We start from the raw sequence: 14,550 nt of genomic DNA on the forward strand, positions 1-14,550 counted from the left end.
ACTCTCAGTCTGGTCTATAGCAGGCTAGTCGCTCAGAGTACAGTGGGCACTGGTTGGAAATGGACGGTTTCTTGCATGATTCCTGTGTGATTCCCACGTGAATCACGATGTATTTCCTGAGGCCAGTTTTTTTATTTAAAAAAGAACTGCAATGTACCCGGACAACCACCAGGCGGCACTTGGGAACTTTTTTTTTCCTCCTTAATCCAGGCTGTTATTTAGATGCTGTCTTTAAAGCAGGTTTATTGGGGATCTTGGTGTGATATTGTGCTATTTTATGATGTTTTTGATTAAAATAAAGTTAATGAATCAATTTAACATAGTGACTGCATTATCTTATTTCATGAAAATTGTTGCATACTGTATGGGCGCAGTTATAGATACACCCTGCGATCTTATCTGAGAACTGTTTATTTCTATTTATCTCCATCTCTATTATTTAATGAAAAATTATTATAATTAATCTTTTGGCAAAACAAATAACTGAATCAATAAAGGTCCGTGGATCATCCGTCCATTCGGGAGGGAGGGGGGTTCATGCAACGTCATTCCATCACCGGTATCTAAGTATCCAATCAGCTCACTGACTTGCGCGATGATCAAAGCCATCTCTGACAACAGCATTGAAACACCACTATTTATCTAGACGGTCTGGCTGCAGCACTGCAGCTGTCAGACCAGTTCCGCTGCAGGCGCCTGTCACAGGCCACTTCCACCGTAGGGCCGGAAATAAACAAATTTAGCCACGCCCACCTCCCCCCAACCGACATCACCTTCTAGACAAAGAAGAAGGTTGTTGAACACGCGAGACTCCGCAACAATGGTAAGTTAATTTCTTACTTTTACCGCGAAGCAAAAGATGTCTGGTTTTCATATGCTTGTCAGCAATGTATCGCTGTAGCGTTATATGTAAAGCACGTGCGGTTACTGAATGTTACAGTCAGTGATGGGCAGTAGCGCCGCTACATGTAGCGAAGCTATTAGTTTAACTACATTTTCCAGTAGCTTGACCGTAGCGTCGCTGCTTTATTTATCAAGTAACTTTCCAGTAGTGACGTTATTGTTTTTATCAAGTAGCGACGTAGCGTCCACAAACGCTACAAAATCCAGGGCAAAACTAAGTAATGAAACCAGGTTTTCTATTTTTGAAACAACAATCGGAGTTATTTGCTGGACATTCACGCATGAGCCTCTATTCTGCCTCTCCTGTCTGTGTCTACGAAACATGCGCATGCGCACTGCAGTGGAACTCAATGAATGACACCCGCAGACACACACACAGGGTGGAGGAGGACACAGGAGCAGAGCGCCTTATCTTCAGAGATTTTGAAACTTGTTGAATCCTCTGATAAAAAGTACGTGTTCAGATGTTTTAAGGTTCTGGAGATTACCCTCTGCCTCCAGCAGAGTGCGCTGTGGGTCCTCCTGAGCTGAGCCTCCCACACACCTGTGGCTGATCTACTCATCAGGAGGACCACAGTATTTAAGCTGCCTTCAAACCTTGATTCCACGCCGCAGTGTTGATCTTAGTTGGTTAGCTCCCTGAGCCTTCAGTTTCAGATTGAGTCTTGGTTGTCTCTAGGTTGAGATCACATTCTAATCTCTCCTTTATCTGTGCCTCACAGGATTCCTGTCCCTTCGTGAATCTCTGGATGAGTTTAACCTCCTGTCTCCTCGTGAAGCTCTGGATGAGCTTGACCTCCTGTCTCCTCGTAAGCTCAGGAAGAGCTGCCTCACTGGAACCCTGTCTCTGGTCGGCAGCTCAGGGAGAGCAGCATCCCAGGAAACCAGTGTCAAGCCTGAAGCTCTTGGAAGGTCTAACCGGCTAATCTGCCCTGGTGAGCCAACCCGAAGATTTCTACGTGGATGAAACCTGACGACTTCTCTGAGGAGTTTCCCTAGAGGTTCCCATGTGGATTTCCCCTGTTGTTCCCTACGGTGAGCTGGAAGCTCAGCCTGAAAGACCCTCCGTGTTTTCCCCTGTTGTTCTCTGCAGTGAGCTGGAAGCTCCAACCCAGGACTGCCAGACTAACCCTAAGCTAGATGCTTAGCCACACCTGAACTCAGCTTCCAGCTTTCTTCCCTTCCTTGCACAGTCCCCAGTGAACCAGCCTCCTGCCTGAACTGTTTCCACTAAATTATCTATGTGCTTGTGCCCTTAATAAACTCTTTGGACTTTTACCCGAGTCTCCGTGTGTGTTCTGCATCTTGGGCTTACTCTCTTTGAAACCCATCATGACACTACTTGCTTTGATTCTGTTTTATTTTCCTGTATTTTAATCATGTAAAGCACTTTGCATTGTCTTTGTACTGAATTGTGCTATACAAATAAATTTGCCTTGCCTTGCCTTGCCTCTCTCCGTCAAAGGGCGTTAAATAAATTTGAACATTATTTCTTGCAAAAAATGCTTCCGCCTCAGTTTCCTAACTTCACAAAGTCAAAGAAAATCCCCATATGAATAGAGAGACACGATTGTGTGTGGAGTATCAACTAGATTTATCTTTAATTGTTAAACAAAGAGAAATGACTTAATGATTTTACCCTGAACTGTTGCTGCTGTTTCATTGTGATTCTTTCTCTGACCAGGAAAAGTTCACTCAGTCACTGTTCAGCTAGTTTCCCTATAAACCTCACACTCACACAGCAGCCCTGCTTAGAGAAACTAGCAGAGGTGAGCTGCAGCAATGGCTGCTTCAGGGGGAAAGATGGTGATTCCAGAGTGGAGGTACAGACACTATTTTACTTTCCATTAGATACATCCACATAGCATGAAAAGAAGGAAAGCAGCCCTGGCATAGATGATTTAAAGGCTGTTATAATCATGACACTATTGCAGGTGAGGTTGACAACATTCACTAATTCTAGGATATATCCCACAAAATACCATTGACAATGGCAATAAATTCATCAAAGCTCTAAAATGTCCCAGCCCGTGGAGGATGAAGTGACTTTTAATAACATTGATGATGTCTATTAAAACTGTGATTATGATTTATCTAAAAAATAATAATTCAGAAAGATGTATTTCTGGTTTTATCAGTCAGAACTCTCATCCTTAACTCTCCATCTGATGATCACCACAGTATGTATAAAGGTGACTGAAATAACAAAATGATAACAGGAGCTCAAAATAAACCACACACATATTCATATATACATATTTACTGAATACTCAGGAGTCCTACTGTACCTCGATCTGTTATAGTTATGTCAGAAGTTGTTTTCCTCTCAACTGTTTGCTTTGGGTCCTTGTTTCCAGTGGTGGCTTCATATGTTCAGTTTCCAGGAAAAATAAAAAACAGACAAAAGATTCTAAATATGTTGTTAAGAAATGTAGCACAATGTTTTCCAAAATGCAAAGGTTTGACTTATAACTAAAGTTTTATCAGACGTTTGTTTTTTTTATTCTTATTTTGTCTTTGTTCCCCCATTTTACTTGGACCTAATTGATTACTTTTTAATGGGTGCTTGATGTTTTATAGAGGCACAAAATTAAATAAGAGCCAGAAAAAATTCCCTAAATAGGTAGATTATAATAAATATCATATAAACATTAGGACAATTACTACCTTGAAAGGTTATTGAATCATTCTCTATTTCTTGTCTGGTTGTCTTTGAGTTTTTGTTTCCAGGTTTGTTTGTTGGTTGAACATTTCCTCCTAAGTTTTCTGGAAACAAGAACAAAGTGTCAGAAACCAAAACTGTTGATATGTAAGTCTTTAAAACTCTTTCAATGTATTAGACAGATTAAATAACTATATCAGTTGATTTTAGTCATTAAAAACGATTAATTAGTCAAGAGTTCAGTTGTTTCCTAATATCGAAGCTAATCTCGATGAAGATGGAAATAGTAAAAGACAAAAATCAGACAAATTACATCCATCAATGTTATCTGTTCCCCATATTGCTGCATAAAATATTTTGACTTTAAAGTGCTTCAATAATTAATTGAATGTTAAAACTCACCGTTAAGAACAGACAGATCTAAAACAGACTGATGAACTTTAGTGTATCTTTCCTTGTTCTCTTCTTCCCATTGTTGACAGTCATAACGTCCAGCGTCTTCCTCTCTGACCTTCTTTATCACCAGAGAACAGTCTGCTGTTAGACTCAGTCTGTCTGCTTTAGTGATGTCATTCTTAATCTGACCCAGGTCAACCAGTGTTACTGCTACTCTGTTTCCTGAACCACTGAAGATCCATGTAGTGCTGCTACACTTCTGTTGACCATCGATCACGGTTGAACATTTCAATGTGACTTCATCTCCAGCTCTCTTTAAAACAGATGTTTGATCTGCAGCAACTGTTAGAAGATAAAACAGAAATATTCAATCTGAACACAGACACAGTGGATAAAACAGATCTATCATTTATAGCTCTATACAAAGGTTTTCAGTCTCCTACCTGTGAGCTGCAGGATCATTAATAAAAACCCTTGAATCCATCTGAGTTGAGCCATCGTGCGTCTGTTGCTCTCACCCTCAGAACTGTTTGACTGCTAGTCTACTCTTCTACTTCCTGAGACTCACCACTTCCTCACTCTGACTAATGGGCGACTCGCTGCTTTATGTGGTAAAAACATCTATTTGCTTTAACTGACTACTTAGGACAAAATAACTTTTTTGATATAATCTATTCATTTCCAGTTAATATTTTAAAACAAGGCATCAACAATATTGAATATTAACATTATTGTTCCTTTTTTTGGTCTCGCTATATGACATCACAGACAGTGACATGCAAGAAGTCTTCATAAGAGGAAGAAGATCAGACTGTGAATATTTTTAGATTAAATACATCATGTGAAAAAAAAACACTTCCTTTTTTTATTGTTTCAGAATCCTAAAAATTCAATTTAGATTAAACAAGAAGATCAGATTTATGTTGATGCAGAGTATCAGTTTGAAATAAGTTTTCAGATCCATCACACTGCTAATACAGTATTTTACTTTTTAAAACCTGCTGGTTTCAAGTTTAACTTCTGAAGTATTTTTCTATGAACTGATGAGGAAGTGATTGATGAGAATGTGGTGAACAGCAGCAGCAGAGCTCTGGAGGTTTTAACCCACAATGCACAGAGAAATATACGTAGTTAACACATTGATGGGTGACATTAATAGACGCATCAACACAGTTTGGTTCAAACCTGCAGTTAGATTATAAAACAGACCAGTTTTATTCGTTAATGGGTATTACTCTAACCTTTTCTGCAAGGTGAATTCACAATGCATCTTTTCCCACTCATGCTTCAGTTAATAGAAACCGACCCACAATAGGTAGGTGAATCACTTTGCGGTATTGTGACTAAAGGGTGGGAAATATCTGTGATGAAAACGAGCTGCTGAGCCCACAGCTGAACTAAAATAAGCATGGCAGCACAGGACGTACACAGTTGCTGCTGTCACGAATGTTTTCTTAGAATCCATGAGATCATCTTTGAAAGAGGCACCACAAGAGCAAAAAAGCAGAAGCTTCTGTTAATTCTAGTGGCCTCTGTCACTACCCGATCCGTACCGGAAACACAATCCGTATCATCGGCTCATTTGCGCATGTGCAAGAGGATATTCATCCAGGTTCCCAAAAATAATGTGATTATTGCACTAAAAGTACTTTTTATGCTTAAATCACTAAAGAATGCTAATACAAATCTCTAAAACAGCTTTTATGAATTTTCTAAGACAATTTGATGGTTTCTCCATTTTCCCTGTGAAACCATGTGTAGCTTTTTTTAAGCGATTTCTTTCTTTAGATTACAGACTATATACCATAACGTTAACACAAAATGAGAAAATAAAACAAAAAAAGATTTAATTCATGTTTAAATCCAAAGCCGAAAAAGTTAGCACCTCGAAGTAGCGTAGGATCCCATTTCCGGCAGAGACGAGTGATAAAAAACAGAAAGGATTTACATTTAAGACATTATAGTTTAGTATACTTACTATCTTTTAAGGAGGGAGAAACAGAATTTAGTTCATTTTTTAAATCTAAATTGAGGGTGTCCCGGATGTTCGTCTGCTTGTACATGTGCAAAGGAGCTGATGGTATGGATCGTGCTTCCGTTACGGATCGGGTAGTGACAGCCTCTGCTGCTATTTCATTTGTTACCTTGTTTGGCTCAAACCAAACTTTAGTAGGCGGGAACTAGGTGCTGCTTTGCCCAATCAACTTGGAAGGTTCTGCTGAATGGTCCTCATTTCCCTGAATAGACACAATCTAAGGAATCCCATTTTGATAATACCTAGATCTGACATGAGTGCTACACAACATTTAGATTCTAAACTTAGAAAATTGAAATGATTAAATTTCAGCAATACGAAAAGATCTGCTGTCACATACTGTTTAAAGTGGAGGATCCTTTTTGGTACCTCATGAAAGGAACATGTCATATCAAGAACAAAGTCAGAAAGTTTCTCCCTTCATGACCCTTCTTCAACCTGGGGATGCTTGATGATCTAATATATTGAATTTAGAAGAGTCTAAAGTCAAAGATGCTCATCGAAATCAGCTGAAGCATTTCCGATGTCACCAACCACTGGACAACAAGTTCAGCACTGGAAGCCTGTGGAGGTCTCACCACCCATCCTGGAGGATTCCTCCGCCCACGTCAAAGCCTACAGGATTTTTTTCCTGCTGAAACTGGTCATGGCACTGACTCTTCCTGGCTACCGCCTCCTGTGCCAGCTAATTGCAAAATGCATAGGTGGTACAGAGCAGAGCACCAGACCGGTATGGTGAGTGGATCATGTGAACTGTTTCAACACCATACAGTTCTAAGTGGGATTGGAGACTTAGTTCAAGGTTCAAGTTGCTCTGGGTCCTGCAATGTTGTTTGAAATGTCCAATAGTAAAAGAATGAGGAAAGTGGTACTCTTCATTTTCTGTGTTCAATTGTTTGTGTATGTAAAAAAAAAGGTTGAAAAGTTAATGGGTCTATTTACATTCCATGTTGCAATCATTCTCCTTGGTGTGTAAGGTTGATCTGTGGCAAATGGACAAATGGACCCTGAATTCAGACAGACAGGAGAGGTTAATTCAAAGGGAAAATGTTTTATTGAAAGCTCAGGATTATGCAACTCATCAGCTAGGACTGGCTTGCTGGCTTCTCTGTTGAGACAGACACTCAGGTTAGTGATCACTAGGCTCAGATGGGCAATAATAAAGAGCATGTGAATAACTAACATAGTTATGAGTTCAGTCTGTGTCCAGAGGAAGGAGTGGAAGCCAATCAGATGACTTCTCCAAAACATGCGGCGAGAGCCGCCCAGAGAGTTCCTGGAGCGGGGGCAGAGAAGCCAGCAGGTGCTGAAAACCAGGAGGGTCCAGAGACAGAATCCAGAGCAGGTAATGAAGCCGGGGTCCAGGCCAGAAGATAAGAGAGTTGCAAAGGTACCAAGGGAATAATCCAACCAGGGGTCAGGGGACAGATCCAAGGTTATTAACAGGCACAGTAAAAACAGCAGTCCAATAACAGGAGCAGACCAAAACTCAGGAATCCAGGGGAAAAACAGGTCAGGATCAGGTAGTCAAATAACACAGGTACGCTGGATTCTTCTCACTTTAAGATAGAATAATCTGGTCCTGGTGGCTGGAAGACAGGCAACATAAATAGGAGCTGTAAACAGGCGGATCAGATAAGTGGTAATGAGCAACAATGCAGAGTTAAACAGGTAAATATAATGAACAATCAAGCCAGCCACCTGTGCCAAGATCTTGACAGTCACTCTCAATAAAGTCAGACTCACAGCTGTGTAACGTGCCTGAATTGTATGTAGGGGGTACAAACATGAATGGGACTTCTTTCCCTTTCCAACAGAAAGAGAAAGACGTTGTCCCTATGGCAACACAGTGAAGCCTCGTGTGTGGCCGTAGCTCTGTGGCGGAAATTAACCTAACATCGAACATTTGCCCATTTCTTGAAAATGTATGTATGCCATTTAGAGTGATCATTATGCGACATATCAATAAATTACTAAGGTGTATATAAGAATCTGGTATACTGTCATTAATATTACAATTCTGAGAGGCTTAAAGAGGATGCTTGTGTAGGTGAAAAGGAAATATTAATGAAAAGTAAAAAAAAAAAAGTATTGGCTCCCTGTAGGGCCGAAACATGTAATCAGATTAATCGTGATCAATCGATTATTGAAATAATTGTCTACTAATTTAGTAATCGATTCATAGTTAGCAAGAGTGTAGAGGCTCTCAGATGTGCCTTTAGCTGACAGAGGAACCGACTTTGTGAAGTAATTCTACTAGTATACTACTAATTATACTAAGATTATAAGATAAAAATAACTTTTTTGATTGTTAATATGCTCTATCCAGAACTCCTCAACTGGAAAGTTTTAGTTTTACCTGGTTTCATTTTGCAAGAAATCTACTTTAAAGAACCTTTGGCTATTCGATTATTAATCAACTAATTAAAAAAAATAGTAAACAGATTAATTAATTTGCAAAAAAATCATTAGTTGCAGCCATAGTTCCCAGTATTTGTCTTTTTCAATAAATGTTGGTGTTCAAAAAAATGACCACTGAGATTAATCTTTTAAAGTGCAGAATACAGCTGCTATACAGGATAACATGTATGGACTCAAATGTTAAAAAAATTTATAACAGGTAACATTCATAATAAAAAAAAAAGCCTAATGTTTTATCTAAACAACAAAAGAAATTGTAAAAGAAAACACATTTAACCTCTCAAAAACGATGTTTTAAGCTTTTTAAAAAAAAAGAGTTTCAGTGTTTTGGGTACTTCTGTAGGACTGGTGATGTTTTACAGTATGATACACCTTGCACAGCTCTGTAGAAGTTATTTTAACATTCAGGGGACGATGAAACTGAAAGAAAAAAACCCTCATTGATGAGGTACCTGCCGCATACAGGTGCTGGTCATAAAATTAGAATATCATGAAAAAGTAGATTGATTTCAGTAATTCCATTTAAAAAGTGAAACTTGTATATTATATTCATACATTACATACAAACTCATATATTTCAGATGTTTATTTTGTTTAATTTTGACGATTACAAATGACAACAAATGAAAATCTCAAATTCATCATATCAGAAAATTAGAATATTACTGAAGACCAATAAAAACAAAGGATTTATAGAAATGTTGGCCAACTGAAAAGTATGAACATGAAAAGTATGAGCATGTACAGCACTCAGTATTTAGTTGGGCCTCCTTTGGCCTGTATTACTGCAGCAATGCGGCGTGGCATGGAGTCGATCAGTCTGTGGCACTGCTCAGGTGTTATGATAGCCCAGGTTGCTCTAATAGTGGCTTTTAGCTCTTCTGAATTGTTGGGTCTGGTGTATTGCATCTTCTTCTTCACAATACCCCATAGATTTTCTATGGGGTTAAGGTCAGGAGAGTTTGCTGGCCAATTAAGAACAGGGATACCATGGTCCTTCAACCAGGTACTGGTAGCTTTGGCACTGTGTGCAGGTGCCAAGTCCTGTTGGAAAATGAAATCTGCATCTCCAAAAAGTTGGTCAGCTGCAGGAAGCATGAAGTGCTCTAAAACTTCCTGGTATGTGGCTGCGTTGACCCTGGACCTCAGAAAACACAATGGACCAACACCAGCAGATGACATGGCACCCCAAACCATCACTGACTGTGGAAACTTTACACTGGACTTCAAGCAACGTGGATGGAGTGCCTCTCTTCTTTTCCTCCAGACTCTGGGACCTTGATTTCCAAAGGAAATGCAAAATTTACTTTCATCAGAGAACATGACTTTGGACCACTCACCAGCAGTCCAGTCCTGTTTCTCTTTAGCCCAGGCAAGACGCTTCTGACGCTGTCTGTGGTTCAAGAGTGGCTTGACACAAGGAATGCGACAGCAGAAACCCATGTCTTTCATACGTCTGTGTGTGGTGGTTCTTGAAGCACTCACTCCAGCTGCAGTCCACTCTTTGTGAATCTCCCCCACATTTTTGAATGGGTTTTGTTTCACAATCCTCTCCAGGGTGCGGTTATCTCTCTTGCTTGTACACTTTTTTCGACCACATCTTTTCCTTCCCTTCGCCTCTCTATTAATGTGCTTGGACACTGAGCTCTGTGAACAGCCAGCCTCTTTAGCGATGACCTTTTGTGTCTTGCCCTCCTTGTGCAAGGTGTCGATGGTCGTCTTTTGGACAACTGTCAAGTCAGCAGTCTTCCCCATGATTGTGTAGCCTATAGAACTAGACTGAAAGACCATTTAAAGGCTTTTGCAGGTGGTTTGAGTTAATTAGCTGATTAGAGTGTGGCACCAGGGGCCATCAATTTTGAACCTTTTCACAATATTCTAATTTTCTGATATGATGAATTTGAGATTTTCATTTGTTGTCATTTGTAATCATCAAAATTAAACAAAATAAACATCTGAAATATATGAGTTTGTATGTAATGTATGAATATAATATACAAGTTTCACTTTTTAAATGGAATTACTGAAATCAGTCTACTTTTTCATGATATTCTAATTTTATGACCAGCACCTGTATTTATTCATTTTATATTAATCTTTACTCGCATGATGTTCAATTCATGGTCTTTTGTCTATTCAGAAGGTATGGACAAAAGAGGTCTTGCATTTTGGCATGATGCTAACTTTCTGTGAATGTATAACTTAGCAGCGCTTTGATTCTTGTTATAGTATATAACAAGAATCAAAGTATAGTTATAGTATGTAAGTATACTTTGATTCTTGTTATATACTATTACTATACTATAACCAATACTAACCATACTATAACTTTAACCAATGACAAGCAGATATTTATCTAAAGAGGCACCACTCTTAGCCATTCATCTGTTAGACCAGATAGTCTATATATATAAATATATATATATATATATATATATATATATATATATATATATATATATATATATATATATATATATATATATATATATATATATATATATATATATATATATATATATATATATATATTGTGCTGGAGCTCTTTTTTATGTTGTTGTTTCTCCAGGCCCTTAGGGGGCGCATGTTTGCATAGTTCGCTAGGTTGAGCCAGTGGATGAGTAGAAGGTGTGTTACAGGAAGTTACTGCCATGAGTCAGGCATGAGTATGGTTTGGATTTCATCTGCATCCATCCGCTCCTTTCCATCCCTTTGAGTGGCAATATGAGTAAGGGACAAAATTGTTTATGGTTGCTAGATACTATATGTCTGATTATTTTTGTAAATTTGAGACGTTTGATATGTTGTTTGCTTTAATACGCTGGAGTTAGATTAGAGTGGATGTTATGCTACAGCTAAGTTTAAGTTACCTTTTAAATGCATGTTTTACACAAAGGAAACGTTTATTTTATTCATTCTGATGTTTTGTTTGTGTAGTAATATTTTTATGTATTCTGTATCGTTTCAGTTTGCATTAAATCCTGTTCAAATACAACACACGCCTGTTCCTTGGAGGAAGTGATGCAGGAAAGAGTTTAGCTGGGTGGGGGGGCATTGGCAAGATAGGTTTTTAGTGTTTCGTAGTGTTCCTGTTTTACTGATCATGTTCTGTCTCTTATCCACTGAGCGTGCCCTGTTCCTGTCTCGGCTCAGTGGAGTGAACAAGTTTTTAGAGTAACGTAGTTGCTTGCCTTTCCCCATCGGAATGTTCTGCCAGAACTCTCTTTTGGACTCCTGGAAACCTGGACCAGCCTGTTCCTGTTCTAACCCGTTTCCTGACTGGGCTTCGGATCCTTCATGTTCTGATCTGTTTCTCCGACATGGCTTGGACTCATGCCTGCCCTTTGGGACTGCAGCATCTGGTCGGGGCCTCCGCATTTAGTTGGCAACCCTCTGGCTAGATCCTAATGGACTTAACTATTAAACCAGGTAAGTGACACTTATGAATAATCATCATCCATCAGATTATCATGGTCACATGGTTTATTCTCCTACCAGAGATTTACAGTGATGGGGGGTGCCCAGCGGTAGCATTTGTGGATCCTCAGATCCAATCTTGTTTTTGAAATGAATGCCTTTGAATTTTCACTGTCTGTCTCGCCTGAATTCTGGGTCCTAGGTCTTGAGCTTATGACCAATAGTGAGAGTGTTTATAATAACAGCAGACAGCCCAAATTGACAAGACAAAGGTACATAGATGCGGAGTACATCAGGATTAACACCAAACCTATAAGGGTAGTTGATAGATCAGAATACGTTTTTACAACTGCAACTGTTTGGGCTTCAGATACTATAAACTATATTGGGCTTACTGCCCATTAAATACACAAAGACAGCATGAAAAGAAGGAACCTGTGGAGGAGGATAAATCTGATGAGAAGGAGGCGACTTTTACGAACATTAATGATTTATCTCAAAGACAGATAATTTTGAAGGGTATATTTCCAGTTGTATTAATCAATACTCTTATCCTTAACTCTCCATCTGAAGATCAGCCCAATTGTTATCAGGATAATGACTTAAACAGCTATAGAAAAGATTGTGGGGGTGAAAACAAACCACACTTGTGTATATATATTCATTTACAGCAGTAATGGGGTGCTACCTTCATTTACAGAAGTTTTTTCAGGAGTGGTCTTGCATTCAACAGTTTGCTTTAAGTCCTTGTTTCCGGTGGTTGCTTCATTTGTTGAAGTTCCAAGAAAACAAAAAATTAAGAAAGGTTTCTATATATATTTTAGAGAAATGCAAAACAACTTATTCTCAAAGTCAAGATTATATTAATAAATAAAATTTCATCTAAGTTTTTGAGACTTTATGCTTATTTTTTTCTCATTTGCGAGAAAATGAATTGCTTAAAGAGGTGCTTCAGGTACATCGAGGAAATAAATTCAAAACATTCCCAAAAATATGCTAAAATTGGCAGGTCAAACTACTTCATATCAAGATACTGTTAAACTAATAAATATATTCAGGACATTAAAACATTTTACCTTGAAAGGTCGTTGAAACATTTTCTTTTTCTGGTCTGGTTGTCTTTGAGTTTTTGTTTCCAGGGTTGTTTGTTGGTTGAACTTTTCCTCCTGATTTTTCTACAAACAAGAAAATCTCAGAGTGAAAACACTATTTATATTTCAGTCTTTGAAAGCCTTCCAAATAAAAAAAAGGTTAAAAAATGATTGATTTACAACAATCAATTTATAAAAAAAATATATCAGTGATCTCCAGTTCATCATCTTCTAACCTGTTTCTCACCTGAGGACTGAAGACTGAAGGTAAACTCTTCATCAGTAACAGTATCAGTCACTTTACACTGAGGTAACTCAGACCCTGATGATAAAGAGACAGTAGCAGAGCAGCCAGTCTCTAATGGTGGTTCTTTGTTGCCCACATCCTGATTAAACCACTTCACTTTGTATCTACAGAGGTCAGAGGTCACCACAGAGCAGCTTAATGTCACCCTCTGATTCTCCTTCTGTTTAATCACTGATAATGAAAAAAACAATAAAACATTAAACCACACAAATGACCTCCATCACAGTAATATTTTTAACATATTGCTGCTAAAAACACGTAAACTTGAAAGTGCATCAATATCTATTTAACAAACGTTAAAACTCACAGTTAAGAACAGACAGATCTACAGCAGTCTCATAAACCGATTTGTCTGCCCCTCTATATTTCCATTGTTGACAGTAATAACGTCCAGCATCTTCCTCTCTGACCTTCTTTATAACCAGAGAACAGTCTGCTGTTAGACTCAGTCTGTCTGCTTTAGTGATGTCATTATTAATCTGACCGAGTTCAACCAGCTCTATTAATGCTCTGTTTCTTGAATCATCGAAGGTCCATGTAGTGCTGCTACACTTCTGCTGACCATCAATCACTGTTGAACATTTCAATGTGACTTCATCTCCAGCTCTCTTTAAAACAGATGTTAGATCTGCAGCGACTGTTAGAAGACAAAACAGAACCAGAAATATTCAAACTGAACACAGACACAGTGGATAAAGCAGATCTATCATTTATAGCTCTATGCAAAGGTTTTCAGTCTTCCTACCTGTGAGCTGCAGGATCATTAATAAAAACCCTTGAATCCATCTGAGTTGAGCCATCGTGCATCTGTTGCTCTCACCCTCAGAACTGTCTGACTGCCTGCTGAGCACACATGTAGCTTCTACTTCCTGAGACTCACCACGTCCTCACTCTGACTGATGGTCGACTCGCTGCTTTATTTGGTAAAAACATCTATTTGTTTTAACTGAGGATGAACAAATAAATAACTCATAATTTAATTAATTTCATATATCTGTCATACTTGTAAGATTATATTTTACTCTTTAAAACCTGTTTGTTTCCAGTTTAACTTCTGAAGCGTTTTTGTAAAAACTCAAAAGGAAGTGATTAATGAGGATGTGGTGAACAGCAGCAGCAGAGCTCTGGAGGTTTTACCCACACTGACCAGAGAAATATACGTAGTTAACACATTGATGGGTGAAATTAACAGACACATGAACTCAGTGGGTTTCAAAGCCAATTATAATACATATGCAGGAAAAGGAAGCTGTTCATAGGTATTTCTCTAACCTTGCCTGTAAGCAAGAGGTTGGCTAATCACTTTGCAGTACAGTAA

The 14,550-nt window shown here is 38.6% G+C and overlaps 1 protein-coding gene across 1 annotated transcript; it reads right to left on the reverse strand.

Annotated features, from left to right (window-relative positions):
- Window positions 1-7,081: 7,081 nt before the first annotated feature.
- On the reverse strand, window positions 7,082-14,095 carry LOC119795873. The gene is made up of 5 exons (XM_038304113.1): window positions 13,978-14,095; window positions 13,540-13,869; window positions 13,173-13,403; window positions 12,911-13,009; window positions 7,082-7,104 (listed from the first exon to the last, which is right to left on the reverse strand). The coding sequence occupies exons 1-5, from the start codon at window positions 14,030-14,032 to the stop codon at window positions 7,082-7,084; spliced, it is 738 nt and encodes a 245-aa protein (XP_038160041.1). The 5' UTR covers window positions 14,033-14,095.
- Window positions 14,096-14,550: the final 455 nt, after the last annotated feature.

The sequence above is a fragment of the Cyprinodon tularosa genome, unplaced genomic scaffold (genome assembly GCF_016077235.1).
Source record: "Cyprinodon tularosa strain WSP-4 unplaced genomic scaffold, ASM1607723v1 ctg526, whole genome shotgun sequence".
NCBI classification, from domain to species: Eukaryota; Metazoa; Chordata; class Actinopteri; order Cyprinodontiformes; family Cyprinodontidae; genus Cyprinodon; species Cyprinodon tularosa.

Coding starts and splice junctions, on each gene's coding strand:
- LOC119795873 (XM_038304113.1), bottom strand. CDS start 14,032: ATGGCTCAACTCAGATGGATTCAAGGGTTTTTATTAATGATCCTGCAG. Junction 13,010..13,172: donor CTTCAGTCTTCAGTCCTCAG/GTGAGAAACAGG, acceptor TCTTGTTTGTAG/AAAAATCAGGAGGAAAAGTT. Junction 7,105..12,910: donor TGTTTCAACGACCTTTCAAG/GTAAAATGTTTT, acceptor CTGTCTCAACAG/AGAAGCCAGCAAGCCAGTCC.